Source organism: Pongo pygmaeus, chromosome 8, assembly GCF_028885625.2.
Source record: "Pongo pygmaeus isolate AG05252 chromosome 8, NHGRI_mPonPyg2-v2.0_pri, whole genome shotgun sequence".
Lineage (NCBI taxonomy): Eukaryota > Metazoa > Chordata > Mammalia > Primates > Hominidae > Pongo > Pongo pygmaeus.
Genome location: NC_072381.2, coordinates 127,463,701 through 127,491,199, shown reverse-complemented (window position 1 = coordinate 127,491,199; position 27,499 = coordinate 127,463,701). Strand labels below are relative to the sequence as shown.

The 27,499-nt window shown below is 46.5% G+C and overlaps 1 protein-coding gene across 5 annotated transcripts in view; it reads right to left on the bottom strand.

The window, feature by feature from the left end:
- The window catches only part of TACC2 (transforming acidic coiled-coil containing protein 2), a 256,831-nt gene that overhangs the window by 178,779 nt on the left and 50,553 nt on the right, over nucleotides 1–27,499 (bottom strand). For all 5 annotated transcript variants that reach the window (XM_054503818.2, XM_054503817.2, XM_063670346.1 and 2 more), the window contains exon 4: nucleotides 22,508–22,620. In XM_054503818.2, coding sequence (XP_054359793.1) covers nucleotides 22,508–22,620 — 113 coding nt within the window. The remainder of the gene's footprint in view (nucleotides 1–22,507; nucleotides 22,621–27,499) is intronic.

Here is a 27,499-nt window from a genome sequence, read left to right as displayed (position 1 = left end):
CCTCCTTGGCCTACCAAAGTACTGGGATTATGCGTGAGCTGCCACGCCCGGCCCTGATTCATATTTTTATGTCTTAGTCTAGCACTGGGTCTGTGCTCTGTTGAATGAGTGACTGAATGATGGCATACATAAATAAATGAAGAAATACATCTTTTAAAACTGACAGTTGTATTAGCAGGATAACTGCTCACATAGGTTGACACCTGCACTGTGGGAGGCATCACCTATTCCAGAGACTTTGGAAAAGGAATTTATATTCTAAGTGATCCATGCAGAAGAAAGAATTCTCATGTTAATAGGAGAGAAAAACTGCCATGTCTTAACAGTGATAACATAGTAATTCACAGAGAAAGACACCTCCTCAGAAACTTCTTTGCAACCCTAGCACATTGTGTCCACTCCACACACATGGTCTTAACTTGTCCAAACAACCCTCCCCACACAGAAGCCTGGGAGCCCACTGACCTTGGCAGGACAGCCAGACTCGGCTTTGTATTTTTAACCCGGTTTTATCTTCGCTGTGCTCATTCTTCAATAGAAAACAAACAAACAAACAAAAAAAAACAAGTACGTGATACTTGAGCAATCCAGGCAATAGATGACTGAAAAATATGTGTAGGTTCTAAAGAGTTATTGGGGAGCTGGGCACGGTGGCTCACGCCTGTAATCCCAGCACTTTGGGAGGCCAAGGCGAGCGGATCACAGGGTCAGGAGATCGAGACCATCCTGGTTAACTAAAATACAAAAATTAGCCGGGCATAGTGGCAGGCGCCTGTAGTCCCAGCTACTCGGGAGGTTGAGGCAGGAGAATGGTGTGAACCCGAGAGGAGGAGCTTGCAGTGAGCTGAGATCGTGCCACTGCACTCCAACCTGAGCGACAGAGTGAGACTCCAACTCAAAAAAAAAAAAAGTTATTGGGGAGATCAACATGTGTATGGGGATGTGGATTAAACCCCAAAGTATCCTACACAAGTCATATGAACTTTTTTTTTTTTTTTTTGAGACGGAGTCTCACTCTGTTGCCCAGGCTGGAGTGCAGAGGCGTGATCTCGGCTTACTGCAACCTCCACCTCCTGGGTTCAAGCATTTCTCATGCCTCAGCCTCCTGAGTAGCTGGGATTATAGGTGCCCGTCACCACGCCCAGATCTTTTTTTTTTTTTTTTTTGTATTTTTAGTAGAGACAGGGTTTTCCCATGTTGGCCAGCCTGGTCTCAAACTCTTGACCTCAGATGATCCACCTGCCTCGGCCTCCCAAAGTGCTGGGATTACAGGAGTGAGCCACTGCGCCTGGACTCATATGAGCTTCTGTATGACTTCAAGCTCAGGTGCCATTCCATTCCTGAGAATCCATTATCCAGCATAGTGTGGGGATGGGGACAGGCAACTGAATTTCAAAGAAAATTCAAAAACTATCTTTTCACCAATTTTTTTCAGCAACCCTCTCCCGGGGTCCTAAAAGTCAGCAGAATGACCCCATTTTGTGATTCCCAGACTGGCTGCTGGAAGGGGCTACTGCTGGGTTGTTGCACACCAGTACTCCCCATAGCCAGAATGAACTTGGCTTTCACATCTGTCTTGTTGTCCTTCAAACGTGTCTAGATAAAGTCATGCCAATGACATTCTGATATAATAATTTCTGATCATTCAGACTTTTCTTAATGATCAAATACCAAAAATAAAACTACTATCCCATTAGAGAAAATACCTGTTTTTAATCACAATAAAGATCTTTAAAACTTGAATAAGCCCAAATCAAGGGATTTGGTGGAATATTTACCTGAGTATAAACATTTTCTTAATTTTAAGTTAAGCCCTTGCTAGTGCTTCATGGAAAAATGCAAATGAGAGTTTTGCTTGTATAGCTAGACTCTGGTGGTGTTTTTATGTTATTTTGACACCATGAGGATATTTTGAACAACAAAGAGTGGTAAACGTATTTTTGTTATATCCCTTCTTTTTTTTTTTTTTTTTTTTTTTTTCCAGACAGGGTCTTCCTCTGCTGCCCAGGCTGGAATACAGTGGTGCAATCTCAGCTCACTGCAACCTCTGCCTCCAGGCTCAAGTGATTCTCCCACCTCTGCCTCCTGAGTAGCTGGGGCTACAGGCATGCACTACCACACCTGGCTAATTTCCCTTTTTTTTTTTTGAGACGGAATTTTGCTCTTCCTCCCCAGGCTGGAGTGCAATGGCGAGATCTCAGCTCGCTGCAACCTCTGCCTCCCGGGTTCAAGTGATTCTCCTGCCTCAGCCTCCCAAGTAGCTGGGATTACAGGCATGTGCCAACACGCCCAGCTAATTTTGTATTTTTAGTAGAAACGAGGTTTCTCCATGTTGGTCAGGCTGGTCTCCAACTCCCGACCTCAGGTGATCCGCCCGCCTTGGCCTCCAAAATGCGGGGATTACAGGCGTCAGCCACCGCGCCTGGCCCACACCTGGCTAATTTTCTTATGCTTTGTAGAGACAGGATTTTGCTATGTTTCTCAGGCTGGTCTCAAACTCCTGAGCTCAAGCAATCAGCCCACCTCAGTCTCCCAAAGTGCTAGGATTATAGGCATGAGCCACCACGCCCAGTCTATATCCCTTCTTGATAAGACTCCTAGCATTAATTAAAATCATTTTCCTGCCACAGTAAACATTGTACAAAACAGGGAACAAAGTGGAAATGTCTCTTGATGACTGAAAATCTTTCAGAGAATTTGGGGCATTCTCTGACCCATAAGATGTTACCAGTGTTACCTGTCTCAGACTGAGCTCTTATGTCCTGAGCTCAAAAATGTGATGAAGGGTTTCTTTTTAGAATAAATCCTGATTGCCAGTCTATTTTGTTGAGATCGTCTCTCTGTAATCCCATTAATCTAAATGGGGGAAAAAAGTGGATGAGTCAACATTACTGGGCACCACGCTGGCTCAATGTCAAAGACATAAAGATCATCCGGCTTCCTTCCCAGCACTAACACAGCTGCAGAGACAAGTTTGGGAAGATTAACCACTGTCAAAGTTGGCATTTGAGGTCACAGCAAGACACAGGGGAGACTGCGAATGTCGGTGATACAAGGAGCTCTTGAAGGGAGAAGAGAAACAACTTTGCCTGCAGCATCTTCTCTCTTATTCTTTTTTTCTAGAAGGGTCTCCCCACCTCTTCCAAAATAAATGCCAGGTGTTCTGCTGCATTCCCATTTAAAACTCAAGAAAGGAACTTGATATGGTGGCTTTTCAATGTTTTCAGAGAGCCTAGGTTGGAAAATGTCATATGAGGAATTATTAACTACAAGAAGGGTTGGGCTAATGGAGGATTAGCTGCTAAGGAAGACAGAGGAAAGGAGGAGCAGGAATCCTGGAGATAGAAGAAAACAATGGGGGCCAGGCGCAGTGGCTCACACCTGTAATCCCAGCGCTTTGGGAGGCCAAGGCAGGTGGATCATGAGGTCAGGAGATTGAGACCATCCTGGCTAACACGGTGAAACCCCGTCTTTACTAAAAAATATAAAAAATTAGCCGGGCGTGGTGGTGGGCACCTGTAGTCCCAGCTACTCGGGAGGCTGAGGCAGGAGAATGGTGTGAATCTGGGAGGTGGAGATTGTAGTGAGCCGAGATGGCGCCACTGCACTCCAGCCTGGGTGACAGAGTGAGACTCCATCTCAAAAAAAAAAAAAACAAAAAAAAAACAGTGAGGTGAGGTAAGCCTTGCTGTTGTCCCCACTGAAGGTCTGGAGAAAGCGGCACAGAGAAGGGGGTTCCAGGTGGAGCCCAACAGTCTCCCTGACTTGAGATGAAGCTGTGTATCTGGGGAGACCGAGGCAGCTGCAGTTCCCAGGGTAGAATACTAGAGAGGACAGGACTGAACAGAGAGAACCCCAGAGACGGGCAAAGTACTGATCAGCATGTGCAGGTATGGAAACCCCCTAAGGTAAGGTACAGAACACCTGAAAGGTTGGGCCGGCACGGTGCCTCACGCCTGTAATCCCAGCACTTTGGGAGGCCGAGGCGGGTGGACCACAAGGTCAGGAGTTTGAGACCAGCCTAGCCAATATGGTGAAACCTCGTCTCTACTAAAAATACAAAAATTAGCCAGGTGTAGTGGCAGGCGTCTGTAGTCCTAGCTACTCAGGAGGCTGAGACAAGAGAATCGCTTGAACCTGGGAAGCGGAGGTTGCAGTGAGCTGAGATCGCACCACTGCACTCCAGCCTGGGTGATACAGTGAGACTCCATCTCAAAAAAAAAAAAGGTTTCGGAGGAGCAATCCTCACAGCTCACACAGAGCTGGGAATAGTTCCTGTTCCCACCGGCCAGAGTGGAGTACCTCATCACTCATAAGGCATCTGTTGAGCACTAAGGCAGATATTGCCTCAGTAGTGGGGAAGATTAATCCTCACCTAAACACAGCTCTCATTCCATCTAACGAAGCGAGATGCAAAGGATTAAGTTGTTCCAAATAACTTAACTGCATCCCAGAGCAAAGTTCAATAATATTTATAGGAATACGAAAATATCCAGAACCCAAAAAGCTTAAAGTCCACCGTGTCTAGCCTGCGAGCAGGAAAATGTGAGCCATAACGAAAAAAAAATCACATAATTTGTCTTGAACCCAGAAATTACACAGATGATGGAATTACTACAATTTTTTTTCCAGAATTATAACTGTATTCCACATGTTCAGGAGGCTAGAGGGAAGACCAAGTATGTCAAGCACAGAGGGAAGATGTAAAAAAGACCCAGATCAAACTTCTAGAGATGAAAACTGCGATGTCTAAAATAAAAAACCCACTGGGTGAAATTAATGACAGGTTAGCCACTGCAGAGAAAAAGATTAGTGAACTTCAAGATATAGCAATAAAAATGTTGTAAAATGAAACACAGAGAGAATTAAGACCGAAAGAAGTAACAACAACAACAAAAAAGCGTCAGTGAGCTGTGAGACAAATTCAAGTAACCAAATATATGCATAGAGTCCCCACAGGAGGAGGGGAGGTACAAAATATTTGAAGAACTGATGACTGAAAAATATCCAAATATGATGTAAACTATTAACCAACATATCCAACAATCTTAACTAATGCCAAGCATAAGAAACAGCGAGGGCCGGTGTTCAAGGCAGTGGCTCACGCCTATAATCCCAGCACTTTGGGAGGCCAAGGCGGGTGGATCACGAGGTCAGGAGTTCGAGACCAGCCTGGCCAACATGGTGAAACCCCATCTCTACTAAAATACAAAAATTAGCCGGGTGTGGTGACATACGCCTATAATTCCAGCTACTTGGGAGGCTGAGGCAGGAGAATTGCTTGAACCTGGGGGGCGGAGGTTGCAGTGAGCCGAGATCAGGCCACTGCACTCCAGCCTGGGAGACAGAGTAAGACTGTGTCTTAAAAAGAAAAAAAAAAAAAAAAACCAGAAACAGTGAAAAACCTACACCACCAAGGCATATCGTAACCAAACTGCTTCAAACCAGTGAAAAAGTGAAAAATATTAAAAGTAGCCAGAGAAAAAAAGAACAAAGGTAAGAATTTTGTTGGAAATAATGAAAGCCAGAATACAGAAGCAATATCTTTAAAGTGTTGAAAGAAAAAACTGCCTACCTAGAACTCTTTGCCCAGACAAAATATTTTTCTAAACCAGGTGAAATAAAGATTTTTCCAGACATACAAAAGCTAAAAGAATAACCCCTAGCAGACCTACATTTCAGGAAATGTTAAAGGAAGACCTTCAAGCAAAAAGAAAAGAATACAAAATGGTAATCAGGATCTACACAACAGAATAAAGAACACCCAGAAAATGGTAACTATGCAAGTAAATACAATCTCTTTTTCCTTATTACTTAAATATCTTTTAAAAGATAATTGGCTGATTAAAGCACAAATAATATGTATTATGGGATGTGTAGCTTATATATAAAGACCAAATAGAACAAAGTCTGAAACAGAAGAAATGGAAGCATATTGTTGTAAGCCTCTTCTAATAAATGTAAAATGATATAATCATTGTGAAAGTAGATTGTAATATATTAAAGATGTATATTGTACTTCTTAAAGCAAGCACTAAAATAACACAAATAGTTGTAGCTAATAAAATAATCCAAAAGAAGGCAAAAGAGGAGGAAAAATGGAACAAGACTGTAGATTTAAACCAACCATATTAATAATCACAATAAATGTGAATGTTATAAATACTCCAGTTAAAAGGTACAGATTTTCAGGCCAGGCACAGTGGCTTATGCCTGCAATCCCAACACTTTGGGAGGCCGAGGCAGGCAGATCACTTGAGGTCAGGAGTTTGAGACCAGTCTGGCCAACATGGTGAAACCCCATCTCTACTAAAAATACAAAAATTAAGCTGGGCGCGGTGGCTCACGCCTCTAATCCCAGCACTTTGGGAGGCCAAGGTGGGCAGATCACAAGGTTAGGGGTTTGAGACCACCCTGACCAACATGGTAAAACCCCTTTTCTACTAAAAATACAAAAATTAGCTGGGTGTGGTGGTGCACGCCTGTAATCCCAGCTACTCAGGAGGCTGAGGCAGGAGAATCACTTGCACCTGGGAGGCGGAGGTTGCAGTAAGCTGAGATTGCGCCACTGTACTCCAGCCTGTGCGACAGAGTGAGACTCTGTCTCAAAAAAAAAAAAAAAAAAATTAGCTGGGCATGGTGGCAGGCGCCTGTAGTCCCAGCTACTTGGGGGGCTGAGGCAGGAGAATCACTTGAACCTGGGAGGTGGAGGCTGCAGTGAGCCGAGATCACACCATTGAACTGGTGTGATAGAGCAGCCTGGGTGATAGAGTGAGACCCTGTCTCAAAAAAAAAAAAAGGTATAGATTTTCAGAGTGCATTAATAAAACAAGATCCAACTCTATGCTGCCTACAATATAGGTACTTAAATTTTTTTAAAGCACAAATAGGCTAAATGTAAAAGAATGGAAGAAGGGGAAGATGTACTATGCAAACACTAATCAGGCTGTTGTGTCTATATTATTTAAGACAAAGTAGATTTTGCAGCAAAAAATATTACAGGCATAAAGAAGATAATGTTATAATGATAAAGGATTCAATTTATCCATATAAATTCTAAAATTTTATACATTCTAAAATAAAGATTAAAAATTCTAAAAATTTTTATCTAATAACAGAGCTTCAAAACACAAGAAGCAAAAACTGGTAGAACTGAAAGGAGTAATGGACAAATCCACAATTATAGTCTGGTATTTCCAAACCCCTCTCTCAATAATTGAACAAGTGGATAGAAAATCAGTGTGGATACAGATGACGTGAACAACACTGTGACCAACTTGACTGAATTAATACTTTTTTAACACCATCCAATAACAGCAAAATAACATTTTTTTCAAGTACAAGGGAGACCATATTCTGTGCATAAATTTGAGATGATTCAAATTATACAAAGTATCTTATCTGGCTACAATGAAATTAAATTAGAAATCAACAACAGAAAGATATCTGGAAAATCCCCAACTATTTGGAAACAATAACACATTTCTGAATAGTCCATGAGTAAAAGAAGAAAGAAAGAAGGAAATTGTAAAGTATTTGAACAGAATGAAAATGAAAACAGAAATATCAAAATTTGTGGGACACAGTTAAAACAGGTCTCAGAGTGACATTTATAGCACTAAAATGCCTATATTTTAATAAGGTCTCAAATCAATGATGCCAGCTTCTCACCTAAGAAACTACAGAGACACTGGTCAAACAACAATATGATTATACCTAATACTTCTGAACTGTATACTTAGAAACGGTTAGGATGGTAAATTTTCTGTTCTGCCCTTTTACCACAATGAAAAATAATTTTAAAAATCAACAAGTATCCGTGTATAAAATAAGTCAGACAGCAAAGCATACATACTATTTGCTTCCATTTATATAGAGTTCAAGAACTGTCAAAACCAATCAATGGTGACAGAAATCAGAATAGTTGTTACTCTTGGGCAGCGGTATTGACTGGGAAGGAACAAGAGAGAACAATCTGGTAGGATGAAAATGACCCAGATCTATACAGGACTATAAGCATTCATCAAGTTCTCAAATTGAGACAACTCACAGTATGTATCTGATACCAATAAAAAAGGAATTAGAACGAAACTGTAGAGACACTAAAAAGAGAGTGATTCCCAAGAATGTGGGAGGATGGAGGGAGGGGAATGGGTGGAGCCTAAGGAGTTTTTAAGGCAGTGAAACTAATATCATAATGATGGATACATGACCTTATGCATTTGTCAAATCCATCAGAATGTACAACACAAACTGAACTTTAATGTAAACGACAGTAAGTCCTCAATGTTGTCCAGTGGTTCTTGGAAACTGCAACTTTGAGCAAATAGATATAGAGTAGGCTCTCCAATAATGTGGTTTTGTTCAATGTAGTTTCAGTATAATGATGAGAAAATAACTGGTCTCATTATACATCATTTCACTTAAAATTGCAGTTTCTAAGAACCTATTAATGACACTGAGGGAGAACTTACTGTATAGACTTTAGTTAATAATAACGTATCAATATTGGCCCATTAGTTGAAACAAATATACCACATTAATGTGAGGTGTTAATAATAGGGGAAACTGTATGGAGGAGGGAAGGGTGCATGGGAACTCTTTTGTACTAGCTACACAATTTTTCGGTAACCTAAAACTGTTCTGAAAATAGCCTATTAATTATTTTTAAAGTGCATATACATATATATAAATTATACACACACACATACACACACTTTTTGTTGTTGTTTGAGACAGAGTCTCGCTCTGTCGTCCAAGCTGGAGTGCAGTGGCATGATCTCAGCTCACTCCAACCTCTGCCTCCTGGGTTCAAGCGATTCTTCTGCCTCAGCCTCCCAAGTAGCTGGGACCACAGGCATACACCACCGCGCTGGGCTAATTTTTGTATTTTTAGTAGAGACAGGGTTTCACCATGTTGGCCAGGCTGGTCTCAAACTCGTGACCTCAAGTGATCCACCTGCCTCAGCCTCCCAAAGTGCTGGGATTATAGGTATGACCCACTGTGCCTGGCCTAGGAAGCTTCATTCTTACACACCTAGCAGTCATACATGAGAAGCACTGAGTTTGGATTTTAAAAGCCCTTCATAGAGTTGTAAACTATGGAGGGCATATCCTATGTAACTTTTGTTAGCCATTAACAATTGATGCAGAATGATCTATCAGAGTTGGCTCAGTCACTGAAGTTCTTGTAACCCCAGCACTGGCCACACACACACATTTCTTTAGGAGTATGTGTGTGTGTGTGTGTGTGTGTGTGTGTGTGTGTGTGTGTGTGTGTATTATATAATATATATAATATGTATAATATATATAATTTGCATGTTTTTTATAATATATATGCACACTTAATATACCACCTAACAAAATATAGCTATATCACAATCAATAAAGAAAGGAACTAGAAAAAAACAGAAGAGTGTGAGGAAAACACTACTATTTTGAAAGCCATTGTCTGCATATGGTAGGAGCATTGGTGATTTTTTCCTCTCCACTCTGCGCTCTTCGCTATGTTCCAAGTTGCTACAATAAATGGGTATTATCTCCTAATGGAAAAATACTCCTCTTCCCCTGTTGTTTAAAGCCTCAAATGCTCTGTTGAAACCAGAGGAGCAGAAAACAGACACACACCTAATTCAGCACATGATCTTCCTTTTCAGCCAGTGTCAAAAGTCAGGAGCTCACTCCTCCTCTCCCTCCCACTCTCCTCTCTGTGTTTACTTCCTGCCAAAGATAAATAATGAGTCAGAAGCAGGACAAGGAGGGGCGGAGGCTGCTCTCCGCTCTGCCCGACACACCCTGGCTGGGCAGGAGCCTGGGAATTGATCTTAAGAGTCCTCCCAAGTTTGGAAGGAACAGAGCAGGCCGCCTGGGAAACACAGGGCTTGGTCCGTAAGAGCTGGTGCAGGCCGATGCTCAAAACACAGCTCAGATTTTTCTTTTTTCTGCTAAGAACTGACCCTGTTTATAGGAAAATTAAATGTTAAGGATTGACCAAGGTTCACTTTCTAATTATGGAGACCAGAACACAAATACTTCAGACACCTGTGAGAGTCAGCTACGAGTCTGGGTTTCAGGTGGATCAAACCAGCCTGGGTTCTAGTCCCCACCCTGCCACATTCTGTCTGTGTGACCTAGGACAAGTTCTTTAACCTCTCTGAGCCCTGATTTCCTCATATGGCCCCCTTGGGTCATCTACAGCCATCCACACAGAGCTGCCGGGTGAGGTGATGTGTGTAGCCTTAGGCCCAATGCCCAGCCTGCAGCAGACCGATTCCACAAATGACAGTGAAACGGAGGAGTAAGAAACATCCTGGCCTTCCATTTAAAGCCCATTTAGTTCATTTTTTCAAACCATCTTTCTAAACCCTTCCCCATAGCTGCTGCTATCCACACCAAAGATGTTTTTGTTCTAACTAGGAGTTTGTCTTCTGAAAAAGCCAAGAGGTTGAGCTTAATATTATGCTACACCTCCTATCTCCCAGATGTAAAGAAGCTCTGGGCCGGGCACAGTAGCTCACGCCTGTAATCCCAGCACTTTGGGAGGCCGAGGCAGGTGGATCACCTGAGGTCAGGAGTTCGAGACCAGCCTGACCAACATGGAGAAACCCTGTCTCTACTAAAAAAAAAAAAAAAAAAAAAAAAAAAAATTAGCCGGACGTGGTGGCGAATGCCTGTAATCCCAGCTACTCAGGAGGCTGAGGCAGAATCACTTGAACGTGGGAGGCGGAGGTTGTGGTTAGCCAAGATGGCGCCATTGTACTCCAGACTGGGCAACAAGAGTGAAACTCCAGGTATGGTGGCTCACGCCTGTAATCCCAGCACTTTGGGAGGCCGAGGCGGGTGGATCACAAGGTCAGGAAATTGAGACCATCCTGGCTAACACAGTAAAACCCCGTCTCTACTAAAAAATACAAAAAATTAGCTGGGCGTGGTGGCGGGCACCTGTAGTCCCAGCTACTTGGGAGGCTGAGGCAGAGAATGGTGTGAACCCAGGGAGGCAGAGCTTGCAGTGAGCAGAGATGGTGCCACTGCACTCCAGCCTGGGCGACAGAGCCGGACTCTGTCTCAAAAAAAAAAAAAAAAAAAAGCGGCTCTGAAATGTCCTAAAGTCTATGTGTCTAGTCCTTCTTAAATTCTGTTTCCTGTGGATCTACAATAGGGACAGCTGTTCTCTGCCTGGGACTGTCTTTTCCCCGTAATCCTCTACTTCTACTCAGTTTTGAAGACCCAGCCCCAAGAAACCTCCCCTGGAGACCTCTCCTGGTTCTCCTCAGCAGAGCCAGCCCCTCTCTCCCTGCCCCTGTGCTCCCAGAGACCCCACCTTGTTCTAGAATTATTCGTTTGCATGCCTTTCTCTAGACTGGACTGGACATCTTGCTCATCTTTGTACCTCTGGTCCAGCCCAGAGCTTGACCTGTAGTGGGTAGTGGGCCTGTGTTGATTAAATGGACTAAGACATCGACCCCCTAAAAAGGCTGGGGTGCTAAGGAGCTGGGCATGGAGCAGGAAATGAGCTGTCCCTGAAGCAGAAAGGAGAACTCTGCTTTTCTCTCAAAGATGCCAGGCCCTCCTGGGATTCCCCCAGCACAAGCCCGGGTCTGTGATGGGCGGCACTTTGTCCTGACCGCTTCACCTGGCACCCCCAGGATTTCCTCCTGGAGCCCGGGTCTCTGGCTGTGGAACTTGGCAGACACACCTGACCTTAGTGCTTTTCACATCTCAGCATATGGTCCCACCTGCCCCGTTGCTCAAGCCAAAGCTTCAGGAATCTTCCTCGATTCTTTTCTCCCTCCTTTTTTCTTTTTTTTTCTTTTTGAGATGGAGTGCAGTAGCGCGATCTTGGCTCACTGCAAGCTCCGCCTCCCGGGTTCACGCCATTCTCCTGCCTCAGTCTCCCAAGTAGCTGGGACTACAGGCACCTGCCACCATGCCCGGCTAATTTTTTTTGCATTTTTAGTAGAGACGGGGTTTCACCGTGTTAGCCAGGATGGTCTCGATCTCCTGACCTCATGATCTGCCTGCCTCGGCCTCCCAGAGTGTTGGGATTACAGGCGTAAGCCACCGTGCCTGGCCCTTTTTTTTTTTTTTGAGATGGAGTCTCTGTTGCCCAGGCTGGAGTGCAGTGACATGATCTTGGCTCACTGCAACCTCCACCTGCAGGGTTCAAGTGATTCTCCTGCCTCAGCCTCCCGAGTAGCTGGGATTACAGGCATGTGCCACCATGCCCGGCTAATTTCTGTATTTTTAGTAGAGACGGGGTTTTGCCATGTTGGCCAGGCTGGTCTCGAACTCCTGACCTCAGGTGATCCGCCCACCTTGGCCTCCCAAAGTGCTGGGATTATAGGCATGAGCCACCACACCTGGCCTCTTTTTCTCCTTCCTTCTAAAGCCAGTCTATCAGCAAGTCCTGGCATCTCTAGCTCCAATATATCCAAAATATGGAAAGCTGCTCACATTTTCTCCACCTTCACTGGTATCATCTCAGTCCACACACTCTCAATGGGCCAAGACCATCCCTAGGTGGGGTGAAAATTGGTTCTTGAGAGGTGAAAAGAGCCTTAGATATTACAATAGTCTGTGGCTTCAAAGGCCATAGCACAGAAACATATACAGCATTCCTGTGGTATTGAACCTTCTTGGAGAGGGAAGGGCAATGAGGAATAAATGTCTCTAAGCTCCTCGCAGGCAGCCAGGAGTCAGTGGCAATAAAAACGAGCTTGAGAAACCCTGCCCTAGTTCCAGGTACCACATCTTGCTTGGGGCGTTGCCTGGGGCTCTACCTGGATCCCTTCTTTGACCGCCTGGCCCCAGTCTTGCTTGCATCCTCAGCACCAGAAGGAAATCCAAGTTCCTCACCATGGCCTTCAGGGTCCAGGCTTGGCTGATCAGGCCCCTGCCCACCTCGCCATCTCTCACTGCCTCAATGGTCACCCGTTCCTCTAAAGCAGGGAATTCTTCCTCCTTAAGCCCTTTGCAAGGCCTGTCCCTCCACCTGGAATGCCTGGTCCCCTAGGTCTTCCATGTCTGCCTCCTTTTTGTCATTCCAGACTCAGTTCCTATATCACCTCCTTCTCTGGCCATCTAATCCAGTGGTTCTCAAACCTTAGGAGTGCCAGAATCCCTGGGCTTGTTAAAACACATCACTAGGCCCCACCCTGAGTTTCTAGTTCAGTGAGTGGGAGTGGGGTCAAAGTTTTGCATTTCTAACAAATTCCCAGGTGATGCTGAGACCACTGGGCCAGAAACCCCACTTTGAGAATGGCATGTCTAATCTAAAGTAGCCACTTTCCCTGTTACTGTCTAGCTTGACACCCTGCTGGGCACCTTTCAGAGCCTCCATACCACCCAAAAGTGTCTCTGTTCTATTTGTTTCCTCGCTCGATGTCTAACTCCTCAACTACAGTGTATTTATCCACCGGAGCAGAGCCCCCATGGTGCGTGCTGCCAGCTGCATCCTCACCACCTAGCACAGGAGCAGGCACACAATGGGTGCCCAATAAATATTTGTTGAAAAAAAAAGAGGAGAGAACAGGAGAGGGGCATGAGTCTGTATGCGAATTATCCAAAGTGCAAACAAGTTAGTTATCCTTATTGGCCTGGGGGTAAACCCTGGCCAATGTCTCCCAAACTTGCTTTCTCATGAGAATCTCATGGGATTCTTATTACAAACACAGATTTAGGGGTCTCATCCCAAATCTACTGGCTCAGACTCTTCAAGGGGGCAGGAGGGTGTTCAGGAAATGGGTACTTTAACTGATAGCCCAGGTAATTCTGATAAAGTGGTCCTGCAATAGCTCACCATTCCTTAAATTTCCCTGCTCAGAAGAATCACCTGGGGTGCTTATTAAAAACACAGATGGAGGCCAGGTGTGGTGGCTCACGCCTGTAATCCCAACACTTTGGGAGGCCGAGGCAGGCGGATCACAAGGTCAGGAGTTTGAGACTAGCTTGACCAACATCGTGAAACCCTGTAACTACTAAAAATATGAAAAAAAAAAAAAAATTAGTCGGGCGTAGTGGCAGGCACCTGTAATCCCAGCTACTCAGGAGGCTGAGGCAGAAGAATGGCTTGAACCCGGGAGGTGGAGGTTGCAGTGAGCCGAGATCGCGCCACTGCACTCCATCATGGACACCAAAAATGAAACTGTGTCTCAAAAAAAAAAAAAAAATACACACACACAGATGGGGCTGGGCGCAGTGGCTCATGCATGGCCTAGCTCTCACTTTAGATGTCCCAGTGTTTAATGTTTGATCTTTCTTTTGGGTCCTTGGTCCAGCACCTTAGCATCTTCTTGTCAACTGAAGAATCATGAGGTTCATAAATTTGGGGAGGAAAGCTTATTTCTTATAAAGAGTTGCAGCTGGCCGGGCATGGTGGCTCATGCCTGTAAATCCCAGCACTTTGGGAGGTCGAGGCAGGTGAATCACAAGGTGAAGAGATCGAGACCATTCTGGCCAACATGGTGAAACCCCATCTCTACCAAAAATACAAAAATTAGCTGGGCATGGTGCTGCGCACCTGTAGTCCCAGCTACTCAGGAGGCTGAGGCAGGAGAATTGCTTGAACCCGGGAGACGGAGGTTGCAGTGAGCCAAGATCGTGCCACTGCACTCCTGTCTGGTGACGGAGTGAGACTCTGTCTCTAAATAAATAAATAAATGATAAAGGGTTGCAGCCCGCAGGCTGGGATCCATCCCGCAGGCTAGGAAGTGACAGAAGTACCTCTGCACTTTGCAGCAGAAGCCGGAAGCAGGCACTTGAGGTAGGGAAGTTTGAGACTGGAATGTATGCTGAACAGGCTAAGTAGACACATTCAACAGATTATACGAGGAGCTATGAGTATTCATGAAGAAGGGCGTGCATGCATAGTAAGCAAACAGACATGTTACACCCCATGCTCGCTTTGGGGTGAGACAACATTTAAATGCATTCAAATTAGGCTTTATACATTAAAAGGTGACGCAGAGGGTGCGAAGGCACTCAGGGTGCCGAACCACTCCATGGCGGGTGGTCTCTTATGTGGAAGGAATGCTGGTCAGTTGTTGTGTCGAAACCACAAAAAAGGGAAGGGGATCTGGCTGAAAACAGTGGTGGAGCAAGTCTTTCGAAAGGGCTGGTGCGCTTGTTTCTGTTGAACCCTTAGGAAAGAAAGTCTAACATCACCTAGCGAGGGAGCAGGTATGGGAAGGCTGTCTGACCTCCATCCTGTCAGGGCTCCAAACTCAGTTTTTGTTTTATTTTTTTGAGACGCAGTTTCGCTCTTGTTGCCCAGGCTGGAGTGCAATGGATCGATCTTGGCTTACCCCAACCTCCACCTCCCGGGTTCAAGCGATTCTCCTGCCTCAGCCTCCCAAGTAGCTGTGATTACAGGTGCCCACCACCACGCCCGGCTAATTTTTTTTTATTTTTTTATTTTTTTATTTTTAGTAGAGACAGGGTTTCTCTATGTTGGTCAGGCTGGTCTCGAACTCCCGACCTCAGGTGATCTGCCCGCCTTGGCCTCTCAAAGTGCTGGGATTACAGGCGTGAGCCACCGCACCTGGCCAAACTTAGTTTTTAAGGCTTCTTTAGGGTCCCTTTGGCCAAGAGGGAGTCTGTTCAACTGGATGGAGGGCTTAGGATTTTCCTTTTATTTCTCATTCTTTGACTCCACCTCTTCTGCCCACACCCAGGCAGTCACTGGGTTCTGTGGGTTCTCCCTTGGAATTCCTTCCAGCCACCATTCCTCTACTACAAGAACATCCCCTAGTGCCCCTTCCAGCCGGCACCCTCCACCCCTCTAGTGCACCAGTCAGTGCCCCACCCTTATCTTCAGAACACTTTCCTGGCATGCATAAGCCCTTGTTTATTTTATTTTATTTAACTTTATTTTATTTTATTTTTATTTTATGTTTGAGACGGAGTCTCACTCCTGTCGCCCAGCTGAAGTGCAGTGGCATGATCTCACCTCACTGCAACATCTGCCTCCTGGGTTCAAGGGATTCTGCTGCCTTAGCCTCTCTGGTAGCTGAAACTACAGGTGTGCACCACCATGCCAGGCTAATTTTTGTATTTTTAGTAGAGATGGAGTTTCACCCGGTTGACCAGGCTGGTCTCAAACTCTTGACCTCACGTGATCCACCAGCCTTGGCCTCCCAAAGTGCTGGGTTTATAGGCGTGAGTCACTGCGCCCGGCCCAGCCCTTGTTTAAAAGCAAGCAAACCACAAAGTACTTCCCTAGCTTCCTGTTACCTTCAGGATAAAATCTCAACCCCTCACCTGACTGACAGATTCTCCTCAACATGGCGCCACTCCTCATACCTTGTTTTCAGTGAACGTCACCACCTCGGTCTGCACTCACTTCCTGCTCAGCCCTAGAGAAGTCCAGTTCAGGAATTCTGCCCCTGCCTGGAATGGCCTCTAGAGCCTGCCCCTTTCACTCAAGCTCCCTCCACCCCTGCCAGGAGACCCTCCTTGTCCACTCCAGCTCTCAGGGAAGGCTTCTTCTGAGCCCCAACAGCACTGGGCTGAGGTGGTCACACAGCCGCATGGCAGAATGCAGCAGTCTTCATTGTGTGGTCTCTGGACCAGCAGCACTAATACCTGGGAACCTGCTAGAAACGCTCCTTCCTGGCTGGGTGCAGTGGCTCATGCCTGTAATGCCAGCACTTTGGGAGGCCGAGGTGGGCAGATCACCTGAGGTCAGGAGTTCGAGACCAGCCTGGCCAACATGGTGAAACCCCGTCTCTACTGAAAATACAAAAATTAGCCGGGCATGGTGGCAGGCACCTGTAATCCCAGCTACTTGGGAGGCTGAGGCAGGAGAATCGCTAGAACCCGGGAGGCGGAGGTTGCAGTGAGCTGAGATCGCACCATTACACTCCAGCCTGGGCGACAAGAGTAAAACTCTGTCTCAAAAAAAGAAAAAGAAAAAGAAATGCCCCTTCGCAGGTCTCACCACAGACCTGCTGCATCAGACTCTCCAGAGGTGAAGCCCAGAAATCTGTGTCTTAATCTGCCTTGCAGGTGATCTTGGTGCCCACTCAAGTTTGAGAACCATCAGATAACAGCTAAGACTCCAGGCTGTTGAGTTTCCACTCTCCTTCATTCAGTGACAAAAGTGAGACAGGGTATGGACGGGACTTGGCCCCCACCAGGACTCTACTAGACCTTGCATACCCCATCTGGTGCCATCCCCGCTGACCAAGAGACCTTGAAGAAGCTAAGGTTAGCAGCATTCCACCGTCATCTTACTCAAGGGAGTTAACCCTATTGCCCGCATGTGCACAAGTCCAGAAGGACCCATCTTCACCCACTGGCTCATTATAATACTAAAATTCCCACCCAGGTGGGGCTTATCTGCCATTTTTTGGGTTTTGTTTTGTTTTATAAACTTTTATTTTACGTTCAAGGGCACAAGTGCAGGTTTGTTACATAGGTGAACTTGTGTCATGGGGGTGTGTTGTACAGATTATTTCATCACCCAGGTATTAAGCCTAGTACCCATTAGTTATCATTCCTGATCCTGTCCCTCCCAGCCTCCTCCTTCCAATAGGCCCCAGTATCTGTTGTTCTCCTCTATGTGTCCATGTGTTCTCATCAGTTAGCTCCCACTTATAAGTGAGAACATGCAGTGTGTGCTTTTCTGTTCCTGTGTTAGTTTACCAAGGATAATGACCTCCAGCTCCATCTATGTCCCTGCAAAGGACATGATCTCGTTCTTTTTTATGGCTGCATAGCTGCCATTTTTTGATCATGCAATACATGCCCTAACACGTTTTTCACTGTGCCTGTGCACTCCGTGCTCTACCCCACACATGTAACGACACTCCCATACCTCATGCTTGTTCATGTCACCCTTCTTTACTTTTTTTTTTTTTTTTTGGAGACGGAGTCTTGCTCTGTCACCCAGGCTGGAGTGCAGTGGTGCAATCTCAGCTCACTGCAACCTCCATCTCCTGGGATCAAGCAATTCTCCTGCCTCAGCCTCCGGAGTAGCTGGGACTACAGATGCATGCCGCCACACCCAGCTAATTTTTTACATTTTAGTAGAGATGAGGTTTCACCGTGTTGCCCAGGCTGGTCCTGAACTCCTGAGCTCAGGCAGTCCACCCACATCGGCCTCCCGAAGTGCTGGGATTACAGACGTGAGCCACCATGCCCAGCCCACCCTTCTTAAAACACCAAAAAGACCTGTCCTCGGGGAGCCAGCCGGAGAACTCTGCTCCATCGCTATCTCCCTTGTGTTCAAACATAAGCCCCTGACAAAGCCTTGTTTGGGAGATCTGTTTGGTCTTGTGTCAATTACCATTGCCTGGGAGCCTAAGCACTGTGGTCAGAAACCAAAGGCGCCGGGAATTCAGCTAGGAATCACTCAAGGTCACTCCCTGCCTGATTCTCACTCCCTGAGAAAAGCCCATCATCTCGAAACACTGCCCTTGACTTTTTCAGAAGAAGGAGCACAGGAAATGGAAGCACAGGAAATGGCCAATGACCAACAATTTTTGACCTACCCAAATGGTAATTTCCTCTGGTACAACCTAATATTAATAGCTCCATTATCTGGCAAAAGATTGTATGATAAAATCAGTTGTGTCTTAAGGATCTAAAAGGAAAAAGCTGCTCAGTCCCCGGTTGACGATATCCAAGGAGGGTGGACCAGGGACCAGTCCAGAATGGTAATCAGCTGTACTGCTACATCAGCTGTACTGGCATGAACACTGCTGAGCAGAAAGAGATGCTACTGGGGTTAAGCTTCACCCTAGGAGGCTGGGATCATTCTCCCTCAAGAACCCAGGGGCCTGTGCATGGATGTTCATCAGGGAGGCAACTCCCAGACTCTGGATGGTTGAACTATGCTGGGTTAAGTTACAACAGCGCCACCAAGTGGCAACTGGAAAAGCAAGACAGTTGAACTGATGGGACTCCACTCTTCCTATTGAAGAACTTTGAGGATGAGTAAACCCCATGTTCTAGCATAATTCAGAGGGAGGGAAGAGCCTCGAGGAGAAACAATGGACTTTCTACCTCTAAGGTAGATTACATCATGCTCCAAGCCTGTTTCCTCATCTGTAGAGTGGAGATAATGCCTGGGCAGAGGGACAATCTTTGGGAATATTCACATATGCATTCTCCCTATATTCTTCCGTCGCTCTATGCCCAGCAGGTGGCCACTGCAGGCCCTTCTGTGTTTTTCGCCTCTGGATTTTTCCAAGTAGAAGACAGAAAGAGTTGCAGATCAATGCGTCTTCCCACCTTTTGTAAAAACTTACATCCTTTGAAGAGAAAATGCTGGTTGTCCAATGAGGCCAAGGGATAGACGCCTCAAGGCCAGTGCGCCTGAGAGTGGAGAGAAAGGGCCCCGAACAGTGGGGAACCTCTAGGAGTCCCTCTCTACTTCCAGACCGTGTCCTCCTGTTCAGAGGGGAATAAGCAGGGAGGGTGCTCGAGGAAGCGGTCATGGGCTCCCAAAGCCTCGCCAAAGATTTCCTCCTGCCTACGGTTGTGGAGAAGCAGCACAGTCCCTCAGCCTGAGGGGCAGTGTGGTCACTGGCATCACAGGGAAGGTGCTGGGGTTGGGGAGGGAATGGATGATGGTCTCAATGCACCAGGCTCTGGAGAGAGAAGTCCCAAGGATGGCTGCCCTGGGTGATATGGTTTGGCTGTGTCCCCACCCAAATCTCATCTTGAATTCCCACGTGTTACGGGAGGGACCTGGTGGGGGGTGAGTGAATCATGGGGGCTGGTCTTTCTCGTGCTGTTCTGGTGATAGTGAGTGGGTCTCACGAGATCTGATGGTTTTAAAAACGGGAGTTTCCCTGCACAAGCTCTCTTCTCTTTACCTGCTGCTATCCACATAAGATGTGACTTGCTCCTCCTTGCCTTCCACCATGATTGTGAGGCTTCCCCAGCCACGTGGAACTGTGAGTTCTTCATTAAGCCTCTTTTCTTTGTAAAATGCCCAGTCTTGGGTATATCTTTATCAGCAGTGTGAAAACGGACTAATACACTTGGCATACCCACCAACCTGGCAGAGTAAGGACTCAGGATCAGAACCGAATAGGTTTAAAAAAAAATGCAATGATCTATTGCACACACAGAGCATTTGGCATAGTGTCTGGCACCCATATGCAAAATGAACAATAAATGCTCTTTATCCTTGTTGGTGACGCCAAGAACGGGTGACTCACTGAAACCGCACACAGGAGCCCTGCTCAGTCAGGAGCGATGGACTCACTGTCAGCCCTTGCAGAGTAGGAGGGCCTGTTCCTTCTCAATAGATGGTTTCTGAGTTAGTACAGGGCCCTGCACTATAGACACACACACATTTATGAAGGAGAATCATGTTTTTAATTGTGAACAGGAAGCTGCTTTTTTGAGTGTGTTCTTGGAAGGCACTTTTTTTTTTTTTTTGAGGCATAGTCTCACTCTGTCACCCAGGCGGGAGTGCAGTGGTGAGATCTCGGCTCACTGCAACCTCCACCTCCTGAGTTCAAGCGATTCTCCTGCCTCAGCCTCCTGGGTAGCTGGGACTACAGGCACATGCCACCATGCCTGGCTAATTTTTGTATTTTTAGTAGAGACGGGGTTTCACCACGTTGGCCAGGGTGGTCTGGATCTCCTGACCTCGTGATCCACCCACCTCGGCCTCCCAAAGTGCTCGGATTACGGGCACCTCTTTTATGCTCAATTTGCATGCCAACAAGAGGCAATTCTTCAAGGGCAAAATAATAATTGACTAAAGCTGGGGAACAAGCAACAAAAGACATTTGAACTGCTGCTACTCTTCAGTCCAGCTGTGACACAGGCCTCGAGCAATTCTCAGGCCTCAGGAGAACCCAGGACCTCACCAAGAGGGAAAGAGAAGAGCTGGATCCTGGGCCTCAGCCAGAGTGGCTTCCCTTGTGTGGGATTCCAGAAAAGACAAATCCATTCACTAATTTCATAGTCACCCAGAGCCAAGTCAGAGGTCTCATTAGAACCAAAGACCGAAACCTTTGTCCTGTGACCCTGATGAAAAGTTCATGGAAATGGAACAGACACGGGGGTCTGGGGAAGTAGAGGAAGCACCATCTTCAGCAGAGGATAGAGATCAAAGGTGCTGTTTGAGGCATCATTCTGATTCCCTCAGCAAAAAACACTCTGCCCCATCTGATTGCCGTTTCCCTAAAGAAATCCAAAACTCCTGCCAAGATGCCCCAAGTACTTCCTCTGGAAAGCCACATAGCCCAAGCCACCCACTTCCGGGGCCCAGGCATGAAAATTCCTGCCACCAGGGGTTGCTCTGGCTTACCCAAAGCAAAAAAAAAAAAAGTCACTTTGAGTCTCAAGGCTTTGCAAAGGTATGAAGTAGCATGTGAGCCAAAGTTGCATTGTCTATGATGGGGGCCTATCCTTCAATTTTGCATTTTTGTTCCATAGAGTTCCTGTTCATTTGTTTCCCTTAAGGCCTGTCATGATACACTCCTGGGAGCTGGGCTCCAATTGTTCAGGGTTTTTCTGACCAAATCCACGGCCTGTTTGTGAGTTGAACCCACAAGCGGTTATTAAGTGCCCCCAGCGTGCCTGGCCTGTGTCCATGCTGGACACCAGGTGCTCGAGTCTGCTGGACTACTGCTTGCATCCCCTAAAACTATGTGTGGGGCCAACATGGGGAGGGGCCCAGGAGAGAACCCTGGCAGGGAGCCCTAGGGCCTGGCTGTGGCTCATAACAAGAGCCAGTGACCAGCCAGGCGTGGTGGCTCACACCTATAACCCAGAACTTTGGGAAGCTGAGGCGAGTGGATCACCTGAGGTCAGGAGTTAGACACCAGCCTGGCCAATATGGTGAAATCCCGTCTCTACTAAAAATACAAAAAATGGCTGGGCATGGTGGCGGGAGCCTGTAATCCCAGCTATTTGGAAGGCTGAAGCAGGAGAATCGCTTGAACCCAGGAGGCAGAGGTTGCAGTGAGCCGAGACCATGCCACTGCACTCCAACCTGGACGAGACTCCATCTCAAAAAAAAGGAAGTGACTGATGGGCCACCCCCGCACTGGCCACATCCCACTGCCACAGTTGGTTTCTGGGATTCATCCACCAGCCTCCCTGGGACAAAGGGCTTGGGTGGCTTTGGTAATTGTGTTCTCAGTCCTCTGTTTCATGGTCCAGTGCCCGCAATGGCCACCACACTGAGATACAGACTCCACTTAGCCACAGATTAAACACTGATAAACCCCTGGGAACCCTTGATGTTTTCCATTTTAAGTTCTGACAATGAAGATACTCTGGAGTGTGGCTGGAATGGAAGTCTATAATTACTAATTTCATCTTTGGGCAGGCAATCAGTATGAATTTTTCAATCATGCAGGCTTAGCCAGTCACAGAGAGGTCTGTGAACCACTGCTTGGAACATCTCACCACTGAGGACGATATCATGTGTCTAAGGGTCCAGTTTCCAAAGCAAATGGGGCAAAGCTAATGCTGGAGCAGGCAATGAGCGGGGCAGTCCTTGGGCTGCATCAGTCCTCCAGAGCTGGCCTCCTACCTGGACGCGTCTCTCTGGTCAGGGCTTCCGGGCGTGTCCTGCTGCTTCCTTTTTATATTCTGACTGTTCCCGGGTGGCTGCGCGGACCTTGGAGTCTGAGCTGATAAAGTCCTCTGGGCCAGGAGAAAGAGAAATTGGAAAGGAAATCAGATAGGAGTCTCTGAAGACACAAAAACATTTATCAACAGGGCACCCACCACAGCATTCAAGGTAAGGTTGTTTACTTGCTCTGCCGTCCAACGAAACACCTACTATGTGCAGCACTGAGCTAGGCCTTGAGGATATATGGGAGCAAAGCAAAAGTGGCTGCTGCTGTCATCCAGTGGGGAAGAAACAAAGTCAAACAAGCAGTTCCAACTGAATGCTTTAGTAGAAAAACCAAAACTGGGGACACCTACCACACTTTGGGGTCACTTGCTCCCTAGGAGAAGTGGAGCATTTAAACTAAGACTTGAAAGTGTCCAATTTGTTTGTGGCACTCCTGACATGAAAACACATTTTCCGCCCTCCACCACCGATGGCTTCACATACCAGAATTCAGCTGGAAACCTAGGGAAAAAAACTAACTGGAAGAAGAAAACCATGAACCCTTAGAAATCCGGACCCAACCACTTGGGATCCTAACCACTCAGAGAGTTGGTCACCTTTTCTTTCACTCCAGGATAAGCTTGTCCATCAGTTAGTTGATTTGTTGTTGTTGTTTTTATAAACCATATTCCTACAGACTAGTTGATTTTTAAAACCAGGATGCAAAAATATAAGGCTCAGTCAAAACTTTAAATCACAGGACAGAGATGAGATTTAAAATTATAAAAAAAAAAAAAACCTCATTTAAATGATGCTATTTTAGTATAATATAAAACTCAGAAGATGGGAAAGGGCTTTTGTAAGCCCCAAGCTGTATTTCCCAAAGCAGTGGTTGTCTTTCATTTTGTTTCCCCAGCGGTGACCCTGTGCCCCCACGCCGAACAACATGCACCCCTTGTTCTGGGATGGGGTCTGCCTTCTTTCAAGAACAGTTCCACCCATACCCTCCATGCCTGAGGTTCTCATGGAAAATGCCAGTCATAGTGCCCCATGTCCCTGCCCACTGGAGTGTACATGAGACTCAGGTCAAGCCGGAACCTTCTACAGGATTCCCTGAAGAACCAGGGCAGTTCTGGTGGGGGGTTCTGTAGAAGGTGAGTTGGGGAGTCACTTGCAGCCTTGTTTCCAGCTGTGGTGGAAGAAGCCGCCCCAGAAAGAGATGGCAGAGCTGACAGGCAGAGAAAAGCCGAGATGCCAGGCAGAGGGAGCAGCCCTGCTGGGGCCAAGGCCTCATTCTGCCCTAGCCATCCGGGAGCTCTATGATGAGGCTGCATGCATTGCCCTTTTCACCTTAGCAGGTGGGGACAAGCTGAATTTCTGTCACTAGCAACTGAGAGTGCATTCCCCGGTCCACCTCTCATCCAGATGAGCTGCACCAGATCAGCTTGGAGGAAAACAAAGTACTCCCTGGTCAAACACCTTTGACAAGTGCTACATAATATAGGCCTCCTTTAGAAATTCACAATGCACATTAGCATAGTAAAGATTCTGAGTTCTACAGCAGAGTAACTTACTGAATTTTAACTCAGTTTGCCAGAATTTCTTGACCAAAGGACTCTGTTTATGTACCACAGTTTAACATCTTATAGAACTCGCGTTACATGGAACACACATTTGAAGATAGCACAAGACCTCATTTCTTTCTACCTTGCTTAAATCTAGCAGATGGTGCAAATCTGTACGACAGACATTCCCTAGCCCATGGGCACCTTTGTGAAAATCAGAAGGTGGCATTCTTCTGGGCCAAATGCATGGCCTGGGAGCAGACAATGCCATTGTGTGAATTAGAAACTGCCTCGCCAGCCGGGTGTGGTGGCTCATGCCTGCAATCCCAGCACTTTGGGAAGCCGAGGTGGGAAGACTGCTTGAGCCTGGGAGTTCAAGACCAGCCTCGGCAACATGGTGAAACCCATCTCTACAAAAACAGAAACAGAAACAAATAGGGGAAAGGAAAAGAAAGGAAGAGGGAGAGAGGGAGGGAGAGAGGGTAGGAGGGAAGGAAGGGAGGGAGGGAGGGAGGGAGGGAGGGAGGAAGGAAAGGGAGGAGAAAAAAAATAAGGGTCCATTCCTCCTCTCACGTTGCTCACAGTCTAGGGAGACAGACCCCAGTCCCATGGCTGCGGGGGTGTGAACACAGAGGGCACCCAAGGAGGATAGTAGGTATGGCTCCTGCCTGGAGGTGAAGCAGACAGCCCCCAAGGTCCCCCAGGAAGGGAGGGTCCCCACTCATCAAACTCTACCAACCTCTAGCCTATGGATTTTGTAAATTAATCTTGGCATTTCTGCAGGACATGTGAAAGCAAATCATCTGCCTAGTCTGCACCTGGGGACTTCTCGAGACCGTCAGACTTGTTGGATGGGCTGTAGTCCTTGACCTTCAGACACCAGCCCGAAGAGCAAGCTAGCTTTGGCTAGGGTTCCCCTACCTGGTGCATTTCCCTGAGTGGTTGGCTATGTGTGTTCATCCCATTGTGTCCAAAGGTAAAACATAAAAGATGCTTCATCTCTCAGGCACCCATGCATTCTAGTGCTAACATGAACACTACAATGCAAAAATTTTCCTTCATTTTAGCTAAAGGATAGAATGTGGGGGAAAATAAAACAACAGCAATAAATGCTCCTGTTATTGAGCACTTACTAATGCCAGGCACTGGGCCAGTATCTTTCCATGAACTATGTCATTGAATTTGCACAACTGTCTTAAGAGAAAGATGGATATTTGTGTCCCTGTTTTAGAGCTGAGGCTCTGAGAGGTTTAGTAACTGGGCCAAGACCACACAGCAGGGGAATCTAGACATAACCGATTATCTCTGATCCCAGAGCCAGGACAGGGCGTCTCTGTTTGATCCCTTCCATGGGGCAGTATTGAAGGAGGCAGAAAGAGCTGGGGACGATTCCTCACACAAGAGGGGGCTGCTGACCCGGGGTTGGCTTGACCTCCATGCTGGCTGAGCCATTCCCTTAATGAGTGCCCCTGCCCTGCCTTAAGGGGCCTCAGCCTCTTGATCTGTGCATCCAGGAAGACAATCCTCCCCATAGCACAGTATCAAGACCATGGAAACTTTAAATCACCTTAAGTTCACACTCTATAATCCTCATTTTCACAGAAAGATTCTTTTTTTTTCTTTTCTTTTTGAGATGGAGTCTCGCTCTGTTGTCCAGGCTGGAGTTTAGTGGCACCATCTCGGCTCACTGCAACCTGCACCTCCCAGATTCAAGTGATTCTCCTGCCTCAGCCTCCCAAGTAGCTGGGACTACAGGTGCCCACCACCACACCCGGCTAATTTTTGTATTTTTAGTAGAGACGGAGTTTCACCATATTGGCCAGGCTGGTCTCAAACTCCTGACCTTGTGATCCGCCCACCTCAGCCTCCCAAAGTGCTGGAATTACAGGTGCGACCACACTCGGCCAAGATTCTTTATCTATAAATTATAAATCTTTGGATGTATGATTCTCACATTTTACTATAATAACTCAAGATTAACAATACAGCGTGAGTGGCATTTTTATATCAGGGTCCTGCATTTTTTGAAATTTTAACCCAATTCCTACTTGTCTGACTACCATGCAAACCTCAGCTCCTGACATGAAGCCAAGCCCCCCTTTCAATCACCAGATGACCCGCAGTAAAATATTTTGCAAATAATTTAACAGATAAATCTCATGCCCAGTATTCCATGAGCAAGATTTCTTTAAGGTAATTCTGGAAAGAAGACAAATAATAGCCCAGACAGATGCAAACAACAGATGGAATAAGGAAACAGATCTTTGCTCCAAGTCCAGGAGAAGAAAGGGACCACGGGCTACATTTCCTCAGGCAGACAGACTATAACAAGGGCTTGGATTTGTCTTTGAAGAAAAAACCAAAAGGCAGGCGTCTCTCCCTTTTCAGCTCCACTTCTCTTTCTTTTTTTTATTTTTTTAATTATTATTTATTTTTAATATTATTTTTTGAGACGGAGTCTCACTCTGTCACCCAGGCTGGAGTGCAGTGGCGAGACCTCCGCTCACTGCAAGCTCCACCTCCTGGGTTCAAATAATTCTCCTGCCTCAGCTTCCCGAGTAGCGGGGACTACAGGTGCCCGCCACCACACCCGGCTAATTTTTTGTATTTTTAGTAGAGACGGGTTTCACCTTGTTAGCCAGGATGGTCTCAATCTCCTGACCTCGTGATCCGCCCGCCTTGGCCTCCCAAAGTGCTGGGATTACAGGTGTGAGCCACCGTGCCCGGCCCTATTATTATCATTTTTGAGACAGAGTTTTGCTCTTGTTGCCCAGGCTGGAGTGCAATGGTGCAATCTCGGCTCACTGCAACCTCCACCTCCCGGGTTCAAGCAATTCTCCTGCCTCAGCCTCCTGAATAGCTGGGACTACAGGCATGCACCACCACACCCAGCTAATTTTGTATTTTTTTTAGTAGAGATGGGGGGCTCACCATGTTGGCCAGGCTGGTCTCGATCTCCTAACCTCGTGATCCACGCACTGCAGCCTCCCAAAGTGCCGGGATTACAGGTGTGAGCCACGGCACCTGGCCCACTTCTTTTTCTAATAGAGAGCTAATCTGCAAGAATGATACTAGTTCTCCCCAACAGAAATATATCTGGATGGAGTTAAAAGCAACAAAACTATCTGTGTCAATGGCACATTGCACTTTTCAAAGCTCTTTGACATCCATCTGATTGTTATAAAATCCCTGTGAGCTATACCGGGCAGGTAAAATCATGTTTTCCATTTTCCAGATAAGAAACAGAGAGGCTTGCCTTCTGCCCTCTGCAAGTCTCCCACCTTGAAGTCCAGTACTCTTTCCACAAGAATACTGACACCCAGCATTTACATAGCACTCTTTCTGCTACAACAGCAGCAACCTAATTATTACGAACACTTTCTATGTGCCAAGTACCGCT